Source organism: Microcaecilia unicolor, chromosome 1 (assembly GCF_901765095.1).
Source record: "Microcaecilia unicolor chromosome 1, aMicUni1.1, whole genome shotgun sequence".
NCBI lineage: Eukaryota > Metazoa > Chordata > Amphibia > Gymnophiona > Siphonopidae > Microcaecilia > Microcaecilia unicolor.
In genome coordinates, this window is record NC_044031.1 from 123,798,806 (window position 1) to 123,825,493 (window position 26,688).

General features: G+C 45.5%; 1 protein-coding gene across 2 annotated transcripts in view; it reads right to left on the bottom strand.

Annotated features, from left to right (window-relative positions):
- Positions 1-26,688, bottom strand: part of FAM171A1 (family with sequence similarity 171 member A1) — a 335,845-nt gene that overhangs the window by 111,700 nt on the left and 197,457 nt on the right. For both annotated transcript variants that reach the window (XM_030199961.1, XM_030199965.1), the window contains exon 5: positions 15,948-16,124. In XM_030199961.1, the coding sequence (XP_030055821.1) occupies positions 15,948-16,124 (177 nt within the window). The remainder of the gene's footprint in view (positions 1-15,947; positions 16,125-26,688) is intronic.

The window sequence follows — 26,688 nt, forward strand, 5'->3', positions numbered from 1 at the left end:
CTGCAACAGTAGCTGTTGCCAGAACTGAACTTAGGTCCTCTGGATATCATTGATTAACATTACCACTGAGTCACTGGACCATTCTTCACCAGGTCTTTTCTACATGCATTGACTATCACTGAAATAAATGTCACTAGTTGCCATATATATTATTTATCCTGTGCAACCATTTTATATCTGTTTAATTCTAACCACACATGTCAAACAATGAGGTCCTTTTACTAAGCCGTGATAAAAAGGGGCCTGTGGTAGTGTGGGCGCGTGTTTTTGGCATGCGCTGGGTCATTTTTTATTGCGACTGGGAAAAAAGGCATTTTTTAATGGGGCAGTAATGGCCATGCACTAAACTTAAAAGTAGCACGTGGCTATTTACTGGCTGAGCCCTTACCACCACCTACTGACCTAGCAGTAAGGGCTCATGCACTACTCGTGCAGTACTTCTACTTATAATTTCTATAGCGCAACTAGACGTACGCAGCGCTGTACACTTGAACATGAAGAGACAGTCCCTGCTTGACAGAGCTTACAATCTAATTAGGACAGACAAACAGGACAAACAAGAGATAAGGGAATATTAAAGTGAGGATGATAAAATAAGGGTTCTGAACAAAGTGAATAAGGGTTAGGAGTTAAAAGCAGCATCAAAAAGGTGGGCTTTTAGCTTAGATTTGAAGACGGCCAGAGATGGAGCTTGACGGACCGGCTCAGGAAGTCTATTCCAGGCATAAGGTGCAGCAAGATAAAAGGAACGGAGTCCGGAGTTAGCAGTGGAGGAGAAGGGTGCAGATAAGAGAGATTTACTCAGTGAACGGAGTTCACGGGGAGGAATGTAGGGAGAGATGAGAGTGGAGAGGTACTGAGGAGCTGCAGAGTGAATGCACTTATAGGTCAATAAGAGGAGTTTGAACTGTATGCGGAAACGGATAGGAAGCCAGTGAAGTGACTTGAGGAGAGGGCTAATATGAGCATAACAACACTGGCGGAATATTAGTCGTGCAGCAGAATTTTGAACAGATTGAAGAGGAGAGAGATGGCTAAGTGGGAGACCTGTGAGAAGCAGTAGGCGCCAGTGTGGCCGCGCTGCTGATTCCGCTGAGAACGCCCCCCCCCAAGATAGCTTTGGAACTACCGCAGGGTGCCCAAGCTACCCCTGCGGTGTTGCCGATTTGGCACACACTACCCACACGTTAGCCCTACTTCTACTTAGTAAAGAGCCCCAATATGGCTTAAAGCAGGAATGTTCCTTATAATTATAAGAGGATTCGTAATTATTATTATTTATTATTTATTGCATTTGTATCCCACATTCTCCCACCTATTTGCAGGCTCAATGTGGCTTACATAGTTTAGTTATCAATAGAAATCAAACAAAATAAAACATGGAAAAGAAAATAAGATGATACCTTTTTTATTGGACATAACTTAATACATTTATGTCCAATAAAAAAGGTATCATCTTATGTTCTTTTCCATGTTTTATTTTGTTTGATTTCTATTGATAACCTTTAAGAGTGGACTAACACGGCTACCACACGGCTACTTAAGATAGTTTAGTTATGATATTGTCATTCCAGGAAATCAGATACAATTAGTAATATGTAGAGGTTAAGTAAGGGGAAGAAGAAGGAAGTGATTGGGTGAGTAAGTTTAGAAGGTAGACTTTCATAACTGGATGGATTGGTGAGGTGGATTGTTGGGGCTATGGGTTCTCTTTGTAGGCTTTGTTGAAGAGATATGTTTTCAGAGATTTGCGAAAGTTAATTATTTCCTCAGTTGTTTTTAGGTTTGTGGGTAATGCATTCCATATCTGCGTGTTCATGTAGCAGAAGGTAGTGGCATGCATCAGCTTGTATTTTAGACCTTTACAGCTGGGGAAGTGCAGATTGAGAAACTTGTGGGACGATTTTGTGGCGTTTCTGGGAGGTAGATCCACAAGGTTTAGCATGTAGATTGGAGCGTCTGCGTGAATGATTTTGTGTACAATCGTGCAGATCTTGAACGCAATGCATTCCTTAAGTGGGAGCCAGTGAAGTTTCTCTCTTAGGGGTTTTGCACTTTCATATTTAAATTTTCCAAATATGAGTCTGGCGGCAGTATTCTGGGCTGTTTGCAGCCAGCATACAGTGCATTGCAGTAGTCCAGGTGGCTTATTACCATTGACTGTATCAGGGTTCAGAAGACGTGTCTCGGGAAGAAAGGTTTTACTCTTTTGAGTTTCCACATTGAGTGGAACATCTTTTTTGTCGTGCTCTTCACGTGGGTGTCGAGAGTGAGGTTTCGATCTATAGTAACTCCAAGAATTTTCAAGTTTTGTGAAACAGGAAGAGAACAGTATGGTGTGTTTATGGTGGAGAAGTTTTTTGTGTTATGTTGTGAGGTGAGTACAAGACATTGTGTTTTTTTTTTCTGCTTTGTTTCAGCTGGAATGCATCTGCCCAGGTGTGCATGATCTGGAAGCTTTGGTTGATCTCGCTGGTGATTTCATTTAGATCATGTTTGAACGGGATGTAAATTGTGACATTGACTGCAAATATGTGAGGGTTGAGGTTTTGATTGGCTAGAAGTTTGGCTAAAGGTATCATCATTAGGTTGAATAAGGATGGTGAGAGGGGGGATCCTTGGGGGACTCCACATTCAGGTATCCATGGGGGTGATCTATCCGCGTTCGTTGTTACTTGGTATGATCTTGTGGTCAGGAATCCTTTGAACCATTTGAGAACTGTGCCTCCTATTCCGAAGTATTCTAGTATATGTAGTAGTATTCCATGATTGACCATATCAAAGGCACTGGACATGTCAAATTGTAGGAGGAGTATGTTGTTGCCAGTCGCAATTGCTTGTTTGAATGAGCAAAGGTGGATTTACTACTTAATACTGTTGCTCCCTATGGTTTAAATGCTGAAATGGGAAAATTAGGTTCTTACCTTGGTAATTTTCTTTCCTTTAGTCATAGCAGATGAAGCCATTACGTATGGGTTATGTCCATCAACCAGCAGGGGAGATAGAGAGCACTCAAACTTTCACAGTGCCCTCTTGGTCAGCTAGCTCCACTGCCTCTTCAGTATTTGAAGCTTCCAAAGCAGTATGGCAAACCGCAATGGGAATCACAAGAGCTTTCCTCACAGCAAACGATGGCCCATCACAAGGGCATGAATTCATAAAGGAGGGAATGCACATCCTCCTGGAGGGAATAAACTCATCCTCCTTATTGTATAAGTGGAGGGGAACACACGCGCCTCCTGGAGGGAATCACACATCCTCCCAACACACTGGAGGGAATGAACTCATCCTCCTATTTATAGAACTGGAGGGGAACACACGCGCCTCCTGGAGGGAATCACACATCCTCCCAACACACTGGAGGGAATGAACACATCCTCCTAAATTTAAACTGAACATGAATCCTGAAGATTGTTTTCCAACTTTCTCCCAAGGAAGGAACTTCAGGAAATTAGAACAGAACCTGAAAAACAGATTCACAGCATACAGACAATCATACAGGGAGGGCTCATGGCTTCATCTGCTATGACTAAAGGAAAGAAAATTACCAAGGTAAGAACCTAATTTTCCCTTCCTTGTCATCAAGCAGATGAAGCCATTACGTATGGGATGTAACAAAGCAATCCCTAGATAGGGTGGGAACAAGCCACACCACGCGCTAGCACTTGTGCAACAAAACGCGCATCCCTCCTGGCAGCCACATCCAACCTGTAATGTCGGGCAAAGGAGAACTTAGAAGCCCATGTTGCTGCACTGCATATCTCTTGAAGAGAGAGTGCTCCAGTTTCAGCCCAAGAGGAAGAAATTGCTCTAGTAGAATGCGCCTTAAAGGCTACAGGCGGAACCCTGCCGGCCAGCAGATAAGCTGAAAAGATAGTTTCTTTGAGCCAGCGGGCAATAGTGGCTTTAGACGCTGGAGACCCTCTGCGAGAACCGGATAGCAAAACAAACAGATGATCAGAAGTCCTGAAAGAGTTAGTAACTCGCAGATACTGCAGCAGAGTCCTGCGCACATCCAAAAGGTGCAGCTGCCCAAAATATTCTGGAAACTCTTCCTCTGAAAAAGAGGGCAAGAGAATGGGCTGGTTTAGGTGAAAGGCTGAAACCACCTTACGCATAAAGGAAGGCACGGTCCGAACCGTGACTCCGGACTCTGAAAATTGCAGAAATGGGTCTCTACAGGACAGCGCCTGAAGCTCTGACACCCGTCTCGCCGAGGTAATGGCCACCAGAAAAATGGCCTTCAGTGTCAAATCTTTCTCCGATGCTCGCCGAAGCGGCTCAAAAGGAGATGCCTGCAGGGTTTTCAAAACTAGCCCCAGGTTCCAAGCTGGACAGGGTGCTCGCACTGGAGGTCGGAGCCGAAGCACCCCTCTAAGAAACCATGCCACATCTGGGTGAGCAGCCAAAGACACGCCTTCCACCTTACCACGAAGGGAGGCCAACGCTGCCACCTGCACCCGCAGGGAATTATAGGCCATGCCTTTTTGTACACCTTCCTGCAAAAAGTCCAGAATCGGCGAGACAGGAGCCCGCATTGGAGCAATGGCTCTGGAAGCACACCAAGACTCAAACAGGCACCAAATCCCGGCATAAGCCACGGAAGTGGACCGCTTGCGGGCTTGCAGGAGAGTGGAAATAACTTTATTGGAATAACCTTTATCCCTCAATTGCGCCCTTTCAATAGCCATGCCGTAAGACCAAAGCGGCCGGCGTCCTCCATGGCTACCGGTCCCTGAGTCAACAGGTTCGGTACCAGAAGTAACGGCAGAGGAGCCTCCAGGAGCATCTGTCGGAGGTCTGCATACCAAGGTCTCCTTGGCCAATCCGGGGCGATGAGGACCACTTCTCCTGGGTGTAGCCGAATCCGCAAGAGCAGGCGCCCTATCAAGGGCCATGGGGGAAACACATAAAGTAGACCCGGAGGCCAGGGTTGAGCCAAGGCATCCAACCCCGCCGAGCGAGGATCTCTCAGTCTGCTGAAGAAGCACGAGACTTTGGTATTGGCACTTGTCACCATTAGATCCATCAAGGGCTTGCCCCATTTGGCACAGATCTGCAGGAATACTTTGTCTGCCAGATTCCATTCTGCTGGATCGATCTGATGCCTGCTCAGATAATCGGCCTGCACATTGCTCTGACCTGCAATATGAGCTGCCGACAGACACTGAAGATGCAGCTCGGCCCAGTGGCAAAACAGTTCAGCCTGCGCGGCTAGTGCTCTGCACCGTGTTCCGCCTTGTCGATTTATATAGGCCACCATTGTCGTGTTGTCCGACATCACTCTGACAGCCAATCCTTCCAGGGTCACTTGAAAGGCCAGAAGCACCTGAAACACCGCTTTCAACTCTAGGCGGTTGATGGACCACTCCGACTCCTCGGGTGTCCATAGACCCTGGGCATGCTTCCCCTTGCAATGTGCGCCCCAGCCCTTCAGGCTGGCATCTGTTACCACTAGGCACCAAACGGGGAGCGTCAGCGGCATTCCTCGCCGCAGCATGCTGTCCGAGAGCCACCACTCCATGCTGAGTCGGGCCGCAGGGAGCCAAGTAAGTCTGCATTGGTAATCCTGAGAAATAGGAGACCATCTCCAAAGTAGGGAATACTGTAGAGGTCTCAGGTGCGCTCTCGCCCAGGGTACCACTTCCATCGTGGCCGTCATCGATCCCAGCAGCTGGACAATGTCCCAAGCTCGCGGGCGGGGCATCCTCAGGAGCAGACGGACCTGATTCTGAAGCTTGCACCGCCTTAGCTCGGGTAGGAACACATAGCCCGAGACTGTGTCGAACCTGGCCCCCAAAAACTCTAGAGATTGAGAAGGGGTCAGGTGACTTTTGGCCATATTGACGACCAAGCCTAGAGATTGCAGTACTGAGACCACTCTGGCTGTAGCTTGTAAGCTCTCTGTTGCAGAGTCTGCTCTGATGAGCCAGTCGTCTAGGTACGGGTGAACCCTGATACCCTCTTGCCTGAGAAAAGCAGCTACTACCACCATTACCTTCGAAAAGGTTCGGGGAGCTGTGGTGAGGCCAAAAGGCAAGGCCCTGAACTGGAAATGCTTTCCCAACACCGCAAACCTCAGAAACTTCTGGTGCGGGGGCCAAATCGGTATGTGCAAGTAAGCTTCTTTCAGGTCCAGAGACGTGAGAAACTCTCCTGGCTGTACCGCCGCAATGACGGAGCGCAGGGATTCGATGTGGAAATGCCGCACTCTCAGGGACTTGTTCACTTCTTTTAAGTCCAGAATAGGGCGAAAGGACCCACCTTTTCGCGGCACCACAAAGTAGATGGAGTATCGGCCGCAGCCTTGCTTGGCGGGAGGCACCGGGGTCACAGCCCCTAACAGAATCAGACCTTGCAAAGTCTCCTCCACCGCCGCCCGTTTGACGGCAGAACCGCATCGGGACTCCACAAACACGTCTCTTACTGGGGCGTTGAATTCTATTCTGTATCCATCTCTGGTCAGGTCCAGAACCCACTGATCTGAGGAAATCTTGGCCCACTCCTCAGCAAAGAGGGAAAGCCGTCCTCCGATGACAGGCATCGAGGAGAGGGCTGGCGCACCATCATTGAGAGGGTCGCCCCTGAACTCCTGGTCTTGAGCCACCGGCTGCGGAACGCTTGTCCGAGCGAAAGGAGTTCCTCTGCTGACCACAGGCACGTGAAGTGAACCCAGCAGAACGCCCCAGGCGGTACCTTCTAGCTTCACGGAAGCGAGGTCTGTACGAGGAGTGGACCGCCTGGCCCTTAGAGGAAGGCCTCTGCCTATCTTCGGGCAAGCGCTGGGGTTTAGGATCACCCAGGCCTTTCACAATTTTCTCCAACTCCTCACCAAATAGGAGAAGTCCTTGAAAAGGCAACTTCACCAACCTTTGCTTAGAGGCCATGTCCGCTGCCCAGTGTCATAGCCACAGACGACGGCGAGCCGCCACTGCTACTGCCATTTGTTTAGCCGAAGCTCTGACAAGGTCATAAAGGGCATCAGCCAGAAAGGACAAGGCCACCTCCATCCGCGGAGCCACATCCAAGAAGGGCTCCGCTCCATCTCCGGGCTGAGCCACTGCCTGTTGCAGCCAAGCTAGGCAGGCTCTAACAGCATAACAGCTGCATGCAGACGCCCGAACAGTGAGACCTGCAATTTCAAAGGACCGTTTCAATGCTGTTTCCAGCCTACGGTCTTGAACATCCTTCAGGGCAACACCTCCTTCAACAGGGAGGGTAGTTCTCTTTGTCACCGCAGTGACTAGGGCATCCACTGAAGGCATTTGAAAACTAGCCAAATGCCTCTCACGCAGAGGGTATAACTGCCCCATAGCCCTGGAAACTCTCAAAGGTCCCTCAGGGTCAGCCCACTGAGCCGAAACAAGCTCTAGGATGGAGTCATGCAAAGGGAAGGCCCGAGCAGCTTTCTTGGTACTAGCCATCCTGGGATTACCCGAGGAGGCCATGCCACTGTCAGGATCTTCAATCGAGAGGGCCTGCAGGGTATCTGAAATAAGCGCTGGCAGCTCATCACGGTGGAAAATCCTCACCGCGGAGGGATCATCCAGATCCTGTGGTAAATCTGCACCTGACTCTGGTTCCTCAGACCAAGAACGTCTGTCAGAGTTCTCCGAATCCTCACACCCCGACCACGGGGGGGAAAAAGGTGCACCACAATCTGAAGGGGAATTAACCCTTCTGCGCTTATCTTTAGGCCAAGCATCCGGGAAAAAAGCCTCACTGGGCAGTCCCAGGCCAGAATCCATCGGGGGGGGGGGGGGGCAATCAGAGGAGCCTCAGGCGACCCCTGAAGAAGGGCTCTTTTCATCATGTATGCTTTATACTACTACTACTACTACTTAACATTTCTAGAGCGCTACTAGGGTTACGCAGCGCTGTACAAATTAACAATAAGGACGGTCCCTGCTCGGAAGAGCTTACAATCTAAAGGACGAAATGTCAAGTTGGGGTAGATAAGTTTTCTGAGAAGAGGTGTAGTGATTAGGTGCCGAAGGTGACATTGAAGAGGTGGGCTTTGAGCATTGATTTGAAGATGGGTAGGGAGGGGGCACGGCGTATGGGCTCAGGGAGTTTGTTCCAGGCATGGGGTGAGGCGAGACAGAAGGGACGGAGCCTGGAGTTGGAGGTGGTGGAGAAGGGTACTGAAAGGAGGGATTTGTCTTGAGAGCAAAAGCACAAAATCCGGGGAGAAAATCTCACCCTGGGCACCCAAATCCTGTCCGGTGCCAGCCACTCCTGAAATAACCTCATCTCGAGGTGCCCCACCCGGCTCAGGTCTCTCCGTGTCCACGGAGGCTGCGCCATGCGGTGTAAGCAAAATGGCGCCTGCTGCCAGCTCAGAGCGGGAAGAAACATCGCTCGCCATGCTCGGGCCGGCTCATACGCCAATACAGCACGATTTACAGAGCCCTGCTGCTGATTTGCGCTTGCCACAAGTGGAACAGCGCTTTACATTGTCCGCAGCCATCGCCGAAAAACGGCGGTAAAATCCAAAATGGCGGTTTCGCGCCAAAATCGCCCCGATCGCGGGCCCACCCCGGAGGAGTTGGAAAACACTCTTACCTCAAAGGATCTAGTGTACAACTACGATCCTGCTGAAAATCAGGTCAAAAACCTCTGTTCTTTTTTTTTTTTTTTAAAGCTGTGAGGAAAGCAGAGGTATTGAAGACTCCGGAGGCTCAGATGAGTGGGAAAGGCAGGGAAAGGGCGAACCTATATGCCTGCATCCACTGTTGGTGGGAAAGGACAGGGAAAGCAAGGCAATATGTCCACATCCACAGAGGTATGGGTAAGGCAGGGAAAGGGCTAACCTATGTGCCTTTAAAGTGAAGCTGCTATAGCCTCCAACACCCCGGTTAACAACTGGCAAGCCAGGAACCACCTCCCGGCAGATTTTTCTGGAGCTCGAACAAGCTGCAGCCACCCTGCTAGGGGAGATAGAGAATACTGAAGAGGCAGTGGAGCTAGCTGACCAAGTGGGCACTGTGAAAGTTTGAGTGCTCTCTATCTCCCCTGCTGGTTGATGGACATAACCCATACGTAATGGCTTCATCTGCTTGATGACAAGGAAAGAGTAGATGACATTAGTTTAAATCCATGTAGCTCTGTGATTAGCTATTCGAGGTCACATGGCAGAATGTGCATTTCTATGGTATGTTGGATATAGTTTTTAATATTTAGGAGAATTTAGATATATGTGAGTTTTAATTATATATAATTTGTTCACTTATTGACTAAATTGAAGTGTAAAGACTACTACTACTTATCATTTCTAAAGCGCTACTAGACGTACGCAGCGCTGTACACTTGAACATGAAGAGACAGTCCCTGGTCGACAGAGCTTACAATCTAATTAGGACAGACAGACAGAACAAACAAACAAACAAACAAACAAGAGATAAGGGAATATTAAAGTGAAGATGATAAAATAAGGGTTCTGAACAAAGTGAATAAGAGGCTCATTTTCAAAGCACTTAGACTTACAAAGTTCTATAGGTTACTATGGAACTTTGTAAGTCTAAGTGCTTTGAAAATACACCTCTTAGGGTTAAGATAAAAGCAGCATCAAAAAGGTGGGCTTTTGGGAGGAGTCAAAGATGGCGGCTCTGGCTTGAGGCTCCGCTGCAGTTTGAGCTGAAACCTCTATTGCCTTTTGTCTATATCGCTTTCCAGATGCCCCATACAAAGAGAAAGGGGGTGGTAAAGGGTCTACCGCTATCGGCCCGAACACTTACCCCCGGTCAGCAAACACGCCAGCGGTTCGTCACGAACACCCCAGCAGTAACCGGCGAGAGGGATCCCGCTTATGGAGCTGTCGGAGGAGCGACATCTCCATTAGGGATTGAGACATCTTTATCCCCACCGGCGCTTACTCCGCCGCTTTGTCCTGCCATTCTTCGGGAATGTGTGGAGGTCTCAACGGAGCCGGAAGTCGGCGACCAGAGGGCCTCAGAGGGCGGTACACAATCCCAAGAAGCAAAGACTACGATCATGGAGCTCCCCTCTGCTCCCCAAGCGGTGACTCTACAAACTATTTGGACTGCTTTACAACAGTTAACGGCTGCAGTGACAAAAACCTCTCAAGAAACGTCTTTAATGGTTAGTAAATTAGAATCTTTAACATCTGCGCTTGAGAATGTTAAAACTGAATCGTTAACCCAAAAATCCGAAATCTCAACTTTGAAAACTTAACGGAAACGTTGATAAAAGATAAAACCAGGACTTCTTTAAAGCTGGAACAGATAGAAAATTATAATAGACGGTTGAACTTGCGGTTTTTAAATTTTACCACTGTATATGAATAGAAATCAAACAAAATAAAACATGGAAAAGAAAATAAGATGATACCTTTTTTATTGGACATAACTTAATACATTTCTTGATTAGCTTTCGAAGGTTGCCCTTCTTCCTCAGATCGGAAATAAGCAAATGTGCTAGCTGACAGTGTATATAAGTGAAAACATTCAAGCATTACTGTGACAGTCTGACAGGGTGGGAGGAGGGGGGTGGGTAGGAAGTATGCATGGGGACATCAAAGCATATCATTGATATTCTAACAGGGTGGGTGTGGATAGGTGAGGGGAGGGTGATCAACAGAGACATACAGCTTTATGGTTTATAATGGGCTAGGAACCCCAGATCCTTGTTAAGTCCTTTCTGTTGGGTGTTAAAATATTCAATCATTCTGACTTCAAAGGTCTTACGTTCTTGTATGGTTTTAAAGTTACCTTTGAGGATTCTCACTGTGAAATCACTGGTACAGTGTCCTGGTCCTGTAAAAAAGGTATCATCTTATTTTCTTTTCCATGTTTTATTTTGTTTGATTTCTATTGATAACCTTAAGAGTGGACTAACACGGCTACCACATTCCCCACTGTATATGGAATTTCACCAATGGATCTTTGGAAAAAATACCTATTTGAAGTTTTGGCTTATCCTCAAACTGCGGTGCCACCGATTAATAAAATTTATTATCTACCTGAGTCTAAACAAACTAAGGTGACTCTAACAGATAACAACCAGGTCTCGAACCTTCAAGATATTTCAGCTTTCCTAGAAGATTCTATGACAGAGGTGTCCACTTGTAGGACGCTCCTAGTAACATTTGTTTTTGAACAAGACTCAAATGTGATTAGAATAACACAGGAATGCAGGAAAGCTTTTCTAGCTTACAGAGAAGAAGTTAAAGCAATGGGGGCTACATTTTTGTTAGCCTACCCATGCAAATGTTGTATAAAATATTTGGGTAATAAATATATCTTTTTTGAATTAGATCAGCTTAAATTGTTTATTGAAAATAAAAAGATGTCCAGGTAGGATGTGTTGAGCTATTAAGTGTAAGAGTTGAGTTAGGGGTATAGAGCCAGGCCATTTTTCTTTTTTATTTGATTCTATCATTTAAATCTCCTCTTTTTTCTTTCCCCTCCCCCACCAAGATAGTGGTCTAAGGAAGCAATTGTCGTATTACTATGTTTGTTTAATTTGCCTTTTGAGAACATATAATTCTTATTTTATTGATAAACAATGTAGTTTGTAAACTTATGGCTTTATTGCCATTTATAAGTGAGACCTTGTACATTTTGAAAAAATAAAGTATTAAAAAAAAAAAAGGTGTGCTTTTAGCTTGGATTTGAAGATGGCCAGAAATGGAGCTTGACATACTGGCTCAGGAAGTGTATTCCAGGCATAAGGTGCAGCAAGATAAAAGGAACGGAGTCTGGAGCTAGCAGTGGAGGAGAAGGGTGCAGATAAGAGAGATTTACCTGCAGTGATTCAATGATTTCTGCTTGCACCGGCCCTGCGGGCTTCCATTGGCCAGATCCCGCCCTCGCTTTCATCATTTCCTGTCTTGCGGGACCCGGCCAATGGAAGCCTGTAGGGCTGGCGCAGGCAGCAATCTTTGAATCACTACAGGCGCCGTGAACACCTGTAAAGTACAACAGGGAGGGACAGGGTTCAGCGATGGACAGACAGATGATGGGATGCTGCAGAGGAGAAGAGATGTTGATGTGAGGTAGGTGAAAAAATTTATATATATTTTAATATCTCCGGGAGGAGGGGGGGCTGTGGAGTGCCGTGCCATGGAAGGGCCCATCTAAGTTAGCTCTGGGCCCATCCAAAATACTAGGTCTGGCTACGCTACTGCATTAAACTAAATGGAGGGCTAGGGAAGATTGAGCCCCCTACTGTTGTGATCCCACAGGCACTGCCCTATTGTCCAAATGGTCAGTCTACCCATGCAGGTAAGTATTAAAAACAACCCCCCCCCCCCCCCCCCCCCATGAAAGCCAAATTCAGAGGGTGTTTCATGTACTGTCATTTCTCCCTTGGGTACTCAATACAGTTAATTTTTAATTCAGGGCTGCCTGCTTATGAAAAGAACAATTTCCAGCTACCTGGGAAAGGAAACATTGACTCCAGTACTTGGAAAATGCTATTAAACCATTTGAAAAAGCAGAGCAGGGAAACTAGCACTACGCACAGTACAAGTTGCCTATGAATGTGCCTGAAAAGACTGCCATGCAACACTGGATTTTAGCAACAATCAGTTATAAAAGGAGATCTCAGGGAGCGCTCTGATAATGACCAGCTACGTTCTGGTGGAAAATTAAGCAAAAGTATTTCTGTGTGGAAGCAGTTGCAGAAGCTGCTCTATAGGGCCCTTGGACTGTAAAGATGGATGATACCTCGTCTCTGTGCCAGAGGTCCTTTTGCTCCTTTTCTACAACAGGCAGAACCTATGCAGACAATCACTAGGCAAAAAATGGAAATATCATGGATGCATCGCAAAGGGATCAGAAAGAGAATACGAGCATTGGAAATGTGCTGCTATAGAAGAATTCTGAATCAATCAATACTGAAAGCCATTTATCCAGATAACAACTGCTGTTTTTCAGATACATTGCTTAGTCGGGTCTTTTGAGGATATTTGGAGCACTAGCTGTATACTGCCACCGAACATCCTTAGAGACCCCCTCTGCACTCTTTGGACAGTGCCACCGAATATCCTTACAGACCCCGTCTGCACTCTTCGGACAGTGCCACCGAATATCCTTACAGACCCCCTTCTGCACTCTTCGGATAGTGCCACCAAATATCCTTACAAATTTCCTCTGCAGTCTTCAGATAGTGCCACCCAATATCCTTACAGACCTCCTCTGCACTACCAGATACTACCACTGAGTGTCCTTACCCCCTCTGCACTATCTGGATAGTGCCACCGAATATCCTTGCAGACCTCCTTTGCACTATTTGGGTAATGGTACTAAATAGGAAGCATGAATTTTGGGCCCTCGTGTGCCATTTTGGTGTTCGTGACTTCTAGGTGCTGCTGTACTGGCAATGGAGTTTTGGGCAACCAATTGAGAAGTGTCTAAAAGTCCTTCCTCCACACTCACCGGGATCTGAGCCAGGGGCCGTCTGGGCCATCAGAGGCACAGTGCTGTGGGCGGGGTGGTCCTCAGAGCATAAGGGAGATCATAGTTGCTCCAGGAGGTGAGAGAGAACAGAACAGGTAGCATCTTCCTCACAGGCATTGCCTAGAGCAAGCAGCTATGTTATCCCTTCTGCTCCAAGGACCACTGCTGCAAAGGAGATCCTAGCTGCCCCAGGCATTACCTGTGAGAGAGGATGCTGCTTTTTCCATCTTTTCTCACAGATACCTCCTGGGGCAGCTATGATCTCCCTTATGCTCTGAGGACAGCCCCACCCACAGCACTATGCCTTTGCCAGCCCAGACAGCCCCTGGCTCAGATCCCAGTGAGTGTGAGAGAGGAGGGGAGACTTTTAGACACCTCCCATTTGGAAGCCCAACAGTCCGGCGCCAATGTGCATAAGTGCCCAAATGGCAGCGTCTATATCCTGGTGCATAAAAATCCTGCTTTGCACTGAATATCATTACAGAATTCTTCTTTGATAGCCAGATAGTGCCTCCAAATATCGTTACAGACCACATCTGCACTATCCAGATAGTGCCAGGCAACCTATGGGCGAAGTTGGGGTGGAGTTCAAGGTTAGTGGCAATATTCAGTAAACTAACTGGATTAACTACCCAGATAAATTAGCACAGCAAAAAAGCTGAATATTGACCTGAAAGAGTCCATTAGATGGTTCAAGTGTTAAAACTCTGGCAAGGACTGAACTGGATGGAAAATGAAATTTGTTGGTAATATTCTCATAGAATCTGGAGGTAAATTCATTCTTTTAGGTCTATAGGACATATTATAAGGCAAGAGAGACAAAGGAAACCAGACAGCAGTGTGGGGGTGATGGAATTAATACAGTTAAGATCTGGAAACATGAATTAAACTAAGGGCAGAGAGAGAGAGAGAGAGAACAGGTGCACCTTACTTAACCAACCTTCATATTAAATATGGCATCGATGATGAACCCACCTAACTGCTAAAGTCACATACACTAAAAACAAATTTGAGAGCAGTACCTTCCCTCCCCTGCAGTTTAGGATTTCCAAGTGACTCCATTTTTTTCCCCAAGCCAATCCAATTCTGGTTAAGTCCACTGGTTTTCTTAGGACAACAGGACCACAAGCCCATGCACGCAATGGGGTAAAACCAGAAATGGACCAGCTTTCAGTGGAAAAATAAACTGGAGCTCGGTGGTTATCTTAGCCTTAGCATCAATGCAAGCAAATAAAAGCAAGTCAGAGAACTCATTACAAAGAACCCACAAGACCTAGAAAATGTCATCAAGTCACCCTTCCCAGCAATAACTCTTGTTCAAATGACACCATTCCTACATTATTTAGCTTTTATCTTCCAAAAATTATACTGCACCAAAGGAACTGCATAATTAAACCACCATACAGTATAATTTTACACATATTTTTCCCCCTTCATCAAATGTTGCTAGCCATCCCAACAGAGTATGGGGATAGAGATCTTATAAGACATAGAACTCTTTTTATATAGCTTCCTCAAGTTAGTTTGGCTGCTGACCTGAACACTAGACTTGCATAATTCAACCATACACTCACCCCTGGATTCTATTTTAAAATCTTTTTATTGTAGAAACCATAGAACAGTCAAACAATCATGGTCATGTACAATGTAATGACAGACATAAGCCTCTATAAACCACACAATTAACAGAGACACCGCAGTGGTATCTTATAATGAACATCCAACCCCCTTCCCACCTTAGCACAGATCACACATGTAGTTCCTTCATGGTGATCCCAACCCCACCACTAGGCCTCCGGATTCTATAAATGGCATCCATATTTGCGCACAATCCTGAGATCTGCACGCAAATAAATTAGATAACGAGTCATTAGCGATCAGTAATTGGTTGTTTACAAGCAATTACTGACATTAACTGGCACCAATTTGGATTTGTGCTCGGATCTGTCTGTGTGATTCTATAAAAATTGGTGCCCAAATCCTCTTGCATCAGGGGCGTAGCCATACAGCAGATTTTGGGTGGGCCTAGGCAAGAAGCGGGTGGGCACCAAATGTTCCCCCCACCACCATCACCAAAAAAATATCTCAGCTGGTGGGAAAATGCTTCTCTCCACCTTGGTAGTCTGCAGCAGGCATGCGCTGAAAACTGAGAATACACAGGTGCCAGTATCGTGGAGAGCAGTATTTTCATTACCATCAGGGGGAAGTCTTCAGCTGGCAGAGCTTGGGATCCCCACAGCTACTGCTAAACATGTGTTACTGTTGGGTGGGCTTGAGCCCTAAGTGGGTGGGCCCCGGCCCACTCAGGCCCACTTGTGGCTACGCCACTGTCTTGCACACAGTCAAAAAGAGGGCATGGCCACAGAAAGGGAATGAGCGGATCAGGTGCATTCAGAAAAGATGCACGCAGGGTTTCAGAATGCAAGGGATCCGGGCCCAAATTGCATGCCAGGATTTACACCAGGTTTCAGTTTGTGTCTGTCATTACTACATCCTGTAAGAGCACTGCCAGCTTCTCTTACTTACCGAGTTTTTGGTCAAATTTCCATGCTGGGATGTGAGCATTGTGCTTCAGGCTGCTGCTGGATGGCAGAGGCACTGTCACATAGATGGGGCCATTCACTGGGATCTCTGTCCCATCATTGCTGAGCAAATGAACGCTGACCGCTGTGACAGGAGTCAGATCATACCTGGTGCTATTTCCTAGCAAGTGCAAGAAATAAACACTGTACAGAACATGCCACATACATCTGTTAAAGGAAATCTCATAAAGCATATTTTACATCCAGAAAACCATGTTGCTAAATATACACAGAAGCATAAGCGCCAACAAGATGGTAAGAACTTATGTGTGCACAGTGCAGGTATTCCCAATTGCAGCAATTATATGCAATTACATGCAATTAATACCTAAGTAGAAGCACTGCTTTGGAATATGTTGTCAGGGCAGTTACGGTTATGTGTAAGTAAGATTCAATTTAAAAACCTATTGAAAACCTTATTTTTTTTGTACAGGCCTTTTTGGGGGGTATGTAGGCTTTGATACTCTATGTATGGTCCATACCAATGACGTTAGATGAGTTGCACTAGTTTTATGTGATATGCAAATATATTCTGTTTTTATTATGTACATTTTGATGTGAATCACTTAGGTTTAAGCAGGTTATAAGTTTTTAAATAAATAAATAAGCCTTAATTCCATGACTGGGTGGCTGAATTATGCACCCCATGCACTCGTAAATTTACAGAATACTAGCACTTAACGTGGTCAACAGTACACTTATGCAGGTAAATGCTAACAGGGCGCCCATATAGGAGTGGCATAGCAGGTAAATGCAAGGGGGGAAACACATGAGAGTGGCCTGAGCAGGCAACGGGCGGGGCTCTCACCTACACACGTAACTTACAGAATACTGTATTGCCACATTTACACACCTAACAGTTATGCCAGATCTATGGCCGGTGGAACTGCAGGTGTGTGAATGTTACGTGCCCAGTTGCAGGGTTACTATAGTATTCTATAGTGGGATTTGGGTGCCCAGATACTGTTACAGAATAGGCTCTCACCATGTGACATCGGGGCATCTAAATGGCAGTGCTCAGATATAGAATTGCTTCACACAGTTTTTACACAACTGTAAATTTGTGCTCTAGTTTAGGAGGAAGTTAATGCTCCTGTGTTAGCTCTGCATTAACCAGTTAGTGCATGGTAGTGAAGAAGACCTGCCCTAATAGCTGCTGGCAACTGCAAAGCTGGGAGTGGAGAGAGAGGCCTGAGAGGTGGGAAGAGGAAAGAAAAAGGTACGAAAAGATATTGGACCTGCGGGAGGGAATGGAGTGGGCATGAGGAGAGAATGAAAATGTTGGATATATAGAGAAGGGAAGATGGGAAACAGACTGCACACAACGGGAAGGGAAGAGAAGAGGGGAGACCGGCTACACATATAAGGAAGGCAAGAGGAGACATATGCTGACATAAAGGGAAGGGAAGAGGGAAGACAGGCTGCACATAAAGTGAAGGGAACAGGGGAGACAGACTACACATGAAGGGAAGGGGAAGGAAGACGGGAAATAGGCTATATATAAAGGGAAGGGAACAGGGGAGATATGCTGTACATAAAGGGAAGAGAAGAGGGAAGTCAGGCTACACATAAAGGGAAGGGAAGAGAAGAAACAGGCTGCACATAAAGGGAAGAGCATCTTGCTCTCCACTCTATTGGTGGAGGGCAGGATACTCTTAGGAAAAGGACTAAGGGCTATTATATTACAATTCAATTTATCATGCACATTTGATTTGGTGGAGCACCAATTTTTATTAGGTATTTTAGCTAACTTTAGGGTGGGAGGCAATGTTTTGTCCTGGTTAGAGAGCTTTCTCAAATCTAGGGCATATAGTGTGAGATTTAAAGGGACCCATTCAGAATCATGGCGTGCCACCTGTGGAGTCCCACAAGGCTTTCCTTAAGACAACTCTGTTTACTATGCTAATGTCTGCCTCAGGCCTGGTATTAAGTTCTGAAGGCTTTAAAGTTTTCAGTTATGTGGATGACATAACAATACTGCTCCCTGTCTTTGAGACAGCTGAGGATACTGCACTCAGAGTAAGAGATTGTATCCTCCTGGAAACTTAGATTAAAACTCATGGTTTAAAACTTAAAGAAAAAACAAAGTTCCTTTTGTTACAACAAACAAATGATTTATGGAATGATAACGTGTTGAAATGAAGTGGCCAACATTTTACTTTTCAGGTAAACATTAAAATTCTTGGAGTAACATTATCAAGCACTTTGACATTAGATTCACAGGTGAACTTACTTAATAAGAAATAATTTTTGCTGAGGAGGAAGTGACGTCACAGACCGGGGTGGCAGTTTGAACGCGGAGCTCCATCGGGGCATTGTTTACAGCGAGCAAATCCCACAGACTTGAGCAGCATCCCGAAGAGTGCATCGAAAGGGGAAAGGTCCCTGAGGTATGCCGCAAAAGAAGTGACTGGAGCGATTCCTTTTTTTGATGGATCAAAATAAGAAAATGCCGCCGGCTTTGGCAGGGCCAAAGCGGAGTGAAGCAAAGATGGCGGCAAGTCCGGCTGTGGCCGGGGAGGAGCACACTGAGGAGGGACTCGAGGCTGGCGAGATTGCAAAATCGGAAGTAGTGGCTTGGTTTCAAGACTTGAAGGCCGATCTGGCGGGGGTCCGAAAGGATATACAAACTGCCCTGAGAGAAATTAGGGCTGAAATTCATGACTTGGGAACGTGTGTCGGTGAGGTGGAGGAGGGGATGGAGACTTTTAAGCTGGACATGGGGAAACTGCATAAAGTGGTGAATGCTGACACGCGGGAATTACAACAGCTCAGGGAGAAGGTAGAAGACCTGGAGAAAAGGTTGTGCCGAAACAATTTGCGATTCAAAGGAATCCCTGACTTGGATATATTTAGCAACTGTGAAGCAGTGATTCGAGAGTTGTGTGGGTTCATTTTGAATTCTGAGGACAGTGGTCAACTACCAGACCTCCGCATCCAGAGGGACATTGTAGTGTGTTTTGCTGATTTCCCCATGAAGGAGAAGGTATTGTCTAAAGCGAGGCAGCAAAAAGAGATTCTTTGGAAAAACTGTAAGATTGGAGTGTTTCAAGATCTTGCATGGACTACATTGCAAAAGCGTCTATCCTTTCGAGAAGCCACGATATTTATGAGGTCAAAGGGGATCCAATACAGGTAGCTCTTCTCATTTGGGTTGTGGCTAACGGTGGACGGTAAATCGCGTAAAGACCCCGGATGAAGCATGGTTAACATTGCGCTCTTTGGGGTGTAGAGATGTTCCCATTCAGAAGGAGTTACTGGAGACCACCAAGGAACCCAGAGCGGATTCAGCGTGGCGGATCGGGGGAAGAATTCTGACAAGCAAGCTTCCTGAAGGAACACAGACTTATGCGGACTAGTGGAGGATTGATTATTTCATTGAGAACATTATGCAGATAAGCAATTGCTCAGGGGGTGCTATATACAGGGGGTCTGCAGGGGAGAGGGGAGGGAGGGCAGGATACCCTGGGGAGCATAGGAATAGGTTGGAAGCTGGTGAGGGGTGAGGTGTGAGATGGAACTGGAGGGAATTTGGGTGAGGGAATTAAACTATGCAAGTTTGGGGGTGGAGGGATGAATGAATGCAGTGGATGTGGGCAAATGTAGGGGGATGGGAGGGTTAGGGATTAGCTTTTGAGAGGTTAAAGTCCTGGGAGAGTGCGTTGATTCCTCGTTGGATGACTGATTTACTGATAGAGAGATCAGCTACAGGGAAGGGAAGGGGAGGATGGGGGAGGGGTTGGGGATATGTTGGAGCAGAGGAGAGTGGGTTTGGAGCAGGGGGAGGGCAGAGATCGCCTGTGGGGAAGGGGAGGGGACAAGGGGAGGGGGAGGGGAGAGACCTTATTGGTGGACACATGGAAAGTAAATGGGCTAAATAATCAGGGGAAGTGCAGTAGAGTATTTAAGGAGTTGGGCAGGCTGAAGTGGGACGTAACGTTTTTGCAAGAAACACACTTAAGACTGAGAGATACTCACATGCTGCATCATAGGCCTTTTCGGGAAGTGGTGGTACATCAGGGAATAGGACCAAAAAGGTTGGGGGAGTGGCCATTTTGATAAGACAAACTTGCGGGTTTGTGATTAAAAAGGTGTTTCGAGATATCAGTGGGCATTGTATGGCCCTCAGAGGGTGGTTGCAGGACAAGGAGCTGACATTGATTAACATTTATGCTCTGAATGTGGGGCAGAAAGAACTCTTTCAAACACTAAAAGAAGAAATTTTGGGATTTGTAGGAGGGCAGGTCATGGTAGGGGGGGATTTTAATATTGCCCCGGATGCAAGACTAGATCACTCGACGGGAGGAGGGCAGCAGAGTGGCCCTGGGTGGAAAGCATTGTTACAATTTTTGAAGGGGTTGGAGGAGGTGGATTGTTGGAGGTTGTTACATGGGGTGCAGCGGAATTACACCTTTTACTCACATGCAGCGCAGACTTATTCCTGGATAGATGGGTTATGGCTGCTGAGATAGAGACCATTTGTGTTTCTGATCATGTGCCAATGTGGATTAAATTAACTGGGTTGGGTCAATGCAGGCGACAAGGAGTCTGGAGACTTAACGAGTCACTGCTTGGAGATGAGAAAGTGCGGGAAGATATTAAGCTTACTATTCAAGAGTTCCGTTGCTTTAGTGACAATGGGGAAGTAACTGATGGGGTGTTATGGGACACGATGAAGGTAGTGGTGAGGGGTGCCTTGATTAAGTGGGGATCGCGCAAGAAAAAAAAAGGGCAGCACTCGCTGACTTTGCAGATGAGGTTATTGCACTTAGAAAAGCTGCATAAAAGAAACCCTACACCGCATGTATGGGAAGACCTTAAGCAAGTGAGAGGGGAAATAGCACAATTGCAGATGTGGATTTTACGAGAACCAAGCTAAAGCAGCAATATTTTGAGTTTGCCAATAAATCAAGTGCAATGTTGGCCCATTATTTACGGGTGAGGAGAGGGCGCTCCCTTATTCAAAAGATGAAAGATGATAGGGGAGGTTGGCACTATGCTGATTCAGACATTGGAAATTGTTCTGTGAAATACTATCAAGATTTATATAGTGCTTCTGAGGATACACCAGCTGCAGATATAGCTCGATATTTGGACCAGGTTCCATTACAACGATTGGAAGAGTCTGAAAGAGCTCAGCTTGGGGAACCCATTAGACTAGGGGAGGTACAGGGCATGATAAAACGGCTCCCTACTGGTAAAGCACCATGTTTAGATGGATACTCGGCGAGGTTTTATAAATGTTTTGTGGAGGAGCTGGGAGACTTATTGGTGTGGGTGGGAAATGGCATTTTGGAGGGCAATGGGCTCCCGGTATCCATGTCTGAGGCTGGGATAACGGTTCTGCCTAAGACTGGGAAAGATCCCGTGGTTTGTGGTGCCTATAGGCCTATTTCACTTCTGAATGTGGATGCAAAGATAGCAGCCAAGGTCCAGGCTGGCTAGGGTGTTGCCGAAATTGATCCATATAGATCAATCTGGGTTTATCCCAAAGAGGCAGGTAGGGGATAACATAAAGCGTACTCTCCATTTAATATGGGAGGCACAAAGATCCCGGTTTAGTACAGCTTTGTTGGCTATAGACGCAGAGAAGGCCTTTGACTGGGTAAGCTGGGGGGGGGGGGGGGGTTACGAGAAGTGATGAATCGCATGGGCCTGGGAGATAATTTTGGGGCTTGGCTGGCAGCTTTGTATATAGCTCCAAAAGCATGCCTTAATATTAATAGGGAATATACTTCCTTTTTCCCAATAGGTAGAAGTACTAGGCAGGGATGTCCCTTGTCACCCCACGTCTTTGCACTGTACATAGAGCCATTGGCAGTAATGATACGTCAGCATCCAGATTTTCGGGGTACTCGGGTTGGGGGGATGGAACATCGTATTGGATGATGTGCTACTTTATGTGGTGGATCCTGAGCAGACACTACCTGCGGCGTTGGAGATTCTTGGGGAATTTGAACGTTATGCTGGCCTAAGGGTTAACATGGATAAAAGTGAGCTATTGGGGATTTCTTTGACCCATGGGGAGAAAAGTAGATTGAGAGCATTGTTTGCATTCAAGTGGGCCAAGCACCGCGTTCGGTATTTGGGGATTCAGATTCCTAGGGACTTGGGAAGGGTGTATAGTCTTAATTATGGGAAGATAATAGACCAAATTCGGGGGGGAGGGGGGGGGGGAGTTGTCCCGATGGAAGGGTTGTGGCTTTCGTGGTGGGAGCATATGGCAGTGGTGAAGATGCATGTGCTGCCTAGATTGTTATTTCTGTTTCAGGCACTGCCAGTGGTGGTTCCGAGACGGACACTTAAACAACTGCAGGGTCTTTTGTCACAGTTTATATGGGTGGGTAGGCATCCCCGTTTGGCTAGACGAGTATTGTGGGGCGCTCCTGGGGGGGGGAGTAGAGCAGTGCCCAATATTTAGTGGTATTATTTTGCTGCCCAACTGCGGATGATCAAGGACTGGGAGAGGCGGGATAACCAAACCCACTAGTCAGTTGGAGCAGTCATATAGCCCGCATAGGCCGATGAGTTCTTACTTATGGACTACTGAGGGAGTGGGAGTGATCTTGGCTGGGATACAAAATCCATATGTGAGGCATTTGGTGGAACTGTGGGGAGAAGTGTGGAGGGCATGGGGACAGACTGATAGGGTATTGACACTGGCACCTTTGAGATGGGAGCCAAAATTTGGGGCAGGGAGAGAAAATGCCATATTTGCGCGGTGGGAACAAGTGGGTATCTTGAATTTCCGTGCCATGCTGCAGGGGGGAGTTTTGATACGCTGTGCTCCATGTATGGTCTGCCCGGGGGAGGTGGGGGACATCTTTTCCTATATACTGATTCAACATTTTGTGGGGACATTGGGTTGGAGGGGGGGGGGGGGGAACCCTCAGGAGACGGAAAGTCTGGAAAATCTGTGGCTTTTGTTGAGGAGGGTGCCCAGTGATATATAAATTTTTTAGGGGATGTGATCCCAGACCATTTGGTTTTCAGGGGGCCTGGGAGGAAGATTTAAATTGCCATTTTTCTGATCAGGAGTGGGAAGTTATTTGTGGGGAGGTTCAGAAAGCTTTGGTATGTGTTTTGGTGCAGGAAAATGCATATAAAGTCTTATCCAGATTACACACCTGAGAGATTGAAGTGGACGTACCCTGGTACATCAGACATATGCTGGAGGTGTAAATCCCAGCTGGGTTCTTTTCTACATATATGATGGACCTGCCCAAGAGTGGTTCCCTTCTGGCAGGCCGTTATGAAAGCGTTAGTAATATTGATTGACTCATCACTGGTGTGTAGTCCTCTGGTATGCCTCTTGGGTTTGCATAATGAGCGGGATTCTTGGGAGGAGAGAAAATGGCTGCGATGGGGGTTGGCAGCAGCCAAGTGCCTTATAGTACAGCATTGGAAGAAGGTAGACTCTCCCCTGACACTGGGTGATTGGAAATGCAAATTGGGTCAGTTAATACAAATGGAGCGCCTTATGGCTTATCGTAGGGAGAGGGTTCTGCGACATAAGGGTGGGTGGGCTCGATTACAACAGCGATTACTACGCATTTAGGATGATGGAGAATTAGAGGCTGTTGATGGGCTTGGATGGGGAGGGTTAAGGGGGGGGAGGGGTGAGAAAGCATGCCTCAAAGAACCAAGGGGCATTCTCAAGTTATGAAGGGGCTGGAAGAGGTTGGAGGGTTGGGAGGGGAGGGGAGGGGGGGTGGCACATTATTGGTGCACAGTCTTTTTGGGGCGTGGAAGTTGTTTAAGGGACTAATTATATAACAAATAATGTAGAGGAGTTCAATTAGCTGATAAGCTTGAGTGTGCTGTATTAGTCTAGAAATTTTTAGCTCCTGTGTGGGCATGAATGAGCAGGATGTGCTCTTTCTGAAAGTTGACTGTTACAAAATTATTATAATAAAAATTTAAAGTGGAAAAAAAAGAAATAATTTCTGCTGATGAGAAAACTTTGGACACCCATGTATTTAGACTGGATGTACAAAGCCTACTTTACTTTTCCGTACACAAACATGATAGTGTAACCCCTTTATTGCAAGCTCTCCACTAGTTACCGGTGGATGACCGAATTCAGTTTAAGGTTTGCACAACCCTATATAGGATTTTTTATGGGGTCACCCCAGTGTATCTACTTAGTTGTGTCCAAATGGCTAATAAATATAGAGGACTTCGAGATAACTTACTTCTTTATTACCTTAATCCAAGCAGATTGAAAAATAGGACAATTTTTTCTGCTAGTTTTATTTATCAGGCTCCTCTATTATAGAATTCACTTCCTTTACAATTGAAAAAAAATTCAGAATTTCTCTGACTTTAGGAAAGCTTTAAAAACTTTCAACAATGAAAGTGCTGTTACATTTTCTATTATTAGTTGATTAGATGTTAATTCACAGGATTTGCCTGTCTGTTTCTTGTTGTGATCCACACTGAACTCTATAGGTAGATGCGGAACATAAGAAATAGTGGAATGTAATGTAATATGCTGCACATGAAGGGAAGGGAAGACAGAAGACATGCTGTGCATAAATGGAAGGGAAGAGGAGAGAGAGGCTATTATTATTATTATTACAGTGTTATAACCCGCAAAACACCATAAAGTTCACTGTGGATAACAGCCAAAAAAACTGAACAAACATCAGGAATTACAATGTTTAAACTAGATTATACAATACTAACTCAGTTACCACAAATTAATAAAATTTCTTTAAAAGGAATGTCTTAAGGGCTTTCCTAAACTGAAGATAACCACAAATTCTTAAGAGAAAAGAAGGAACAGAATTCCAAAACTGCAGCCTGATATTTATTTGCTGCATTTGTATCCCACATTTTCCCACCTCTTGCAGGCTCAATGTGGCTTACATTATGCCGTAATGGCAATCGCCATTTCCGGAATGAGAAATACAGAGTATTATTGCATTTAAAGTACAGAAAATATAAAATAAATTAGAAGTAAGTAAATAAACAGTTCATTTCAGGCAGTAGAAATCAAGGGGTGATATATAATGTTCAATAGTGACAATGTGATTGAAGTAAACAAATAAAAATAAAAAGAGTTCAATGTTAACTTGTGATAAAGTTTTGATGTCAGGTCATTTATGAAGGATCCTTTTGATACATGTTTTTGAACAGGTTAGTCTTTAATAACTTCTGGAAGGCTGTTAAATCATGCATTGTTTTTATGGCATTTGGTAGTGCATTCCACAGTTGCGTGCAGATGTAGGAGAAGCTAGATGCATATATTGATTTATATTTAAGTCCTTTGCAACTGGGGTAATGGAGGTTCAAGAATGTGCGTGATGATCTTTTTATGTTCCTTGCTGGTAGGTCAATAAGGTCTGACATATATATCGGGGCCTCGCCATGAATAATTTTATGAACCAGGGTACAGGTTTTGAATATAATTCGATCTCTTAGTGGGAGCCAGTGTAATTTTTCTCTGAGGGGTTTAGCACTTTCATATTTCGCTTTTCCAAATATGAATCTGGCTGCAGTGTTTTGGGCTGTTTGGAGTTTCTTGATGATTTGTGCTTTGCATCCGGTGTAGATGGAATTGCAGTAGTCCAAATGGCTAAAAGTGGATTGAGAAACCCTCTTTGCCTTTACATGGCGAAGTGAGGGAAACTTTAATAAAAATTGATTTGTAGTAGATCTAGAAATAAAATCATTAAAAAAAGCAAGATAAACACCTAAATAAGCAGGCGTAGATTCATACAGTGCTTGATAGATCAAAGCTGATACCTTCAATTGAAATCTTGCTTCTAATGGTAGCCAATGCAGATGGAATAACAAAGGAGTAATGGAAAGGAAAGAGGGGAGACAGGCTACACATTAAGAGAAGGGAAGAGGGGAGACGGGCTGCACATGAAGGCAAGGAAGATGGAAAATGAAATAGATTTGAGAAGGAAGCAGAGAAATTGAAGAAAGCTAAATGAGAAAGATCAGTGCAAAACAGACATAGGGAAGAAGGTGAGAAAAGGAACAGCAAGTGGAAAGGAGGCCTTGAAAACAGACTGGAATAATAAAATCACCAGACTACAAAGGTAGGAAAAATGATTTTATTTTCAGTTTAGCAATTTAATTATGTTGATGTTGAGAATTTACATCTGTTGGCTTTATTTTGCTGTATACAGGAGGAAACATGCCTTTCTAATTCTCTGGTGTTGCACGACATGCAAAGTCAGGTATTTCTGCTTTCAGTTTTTGTCTGCATGTTTTTTGTGTTTCCCTATTTGGTATCAGGTGAGAGTCATGTTCTACATCTGCAACTGAGGTGAATGATTCTGCTGGCATGTGGTGTCTGTGTAGGAATCTGTAACAGTCTATCTTATTCCAGTGTCCCAGTGGCAGGTACATCGGTGTTCTAATGTATTTCAGTAGCATAGTTAAATGTAATAACTATTTCTGAAGCTTACAGATATGGGTGGAGATTTGCAGGGATGGGTGGGAATGGAATCGATCTTAGCAGGGACAGGCAGGTATGGGTTAGATTCCAGTGGTGTGTCTTGATAATTTTTACGCCTTGCAAGTGTGCTGCAAAATGAAAAAGTTGAAAATGAAAAGTTGAAAAAGTATACAGACATACTTTTGCTGCACTTCGTTGTATAATAAATAGGATTCTGGAATTGGGGGTAGGGGGTTGTGGAAAAGGATTATTATAACTGGAACAAAAATGG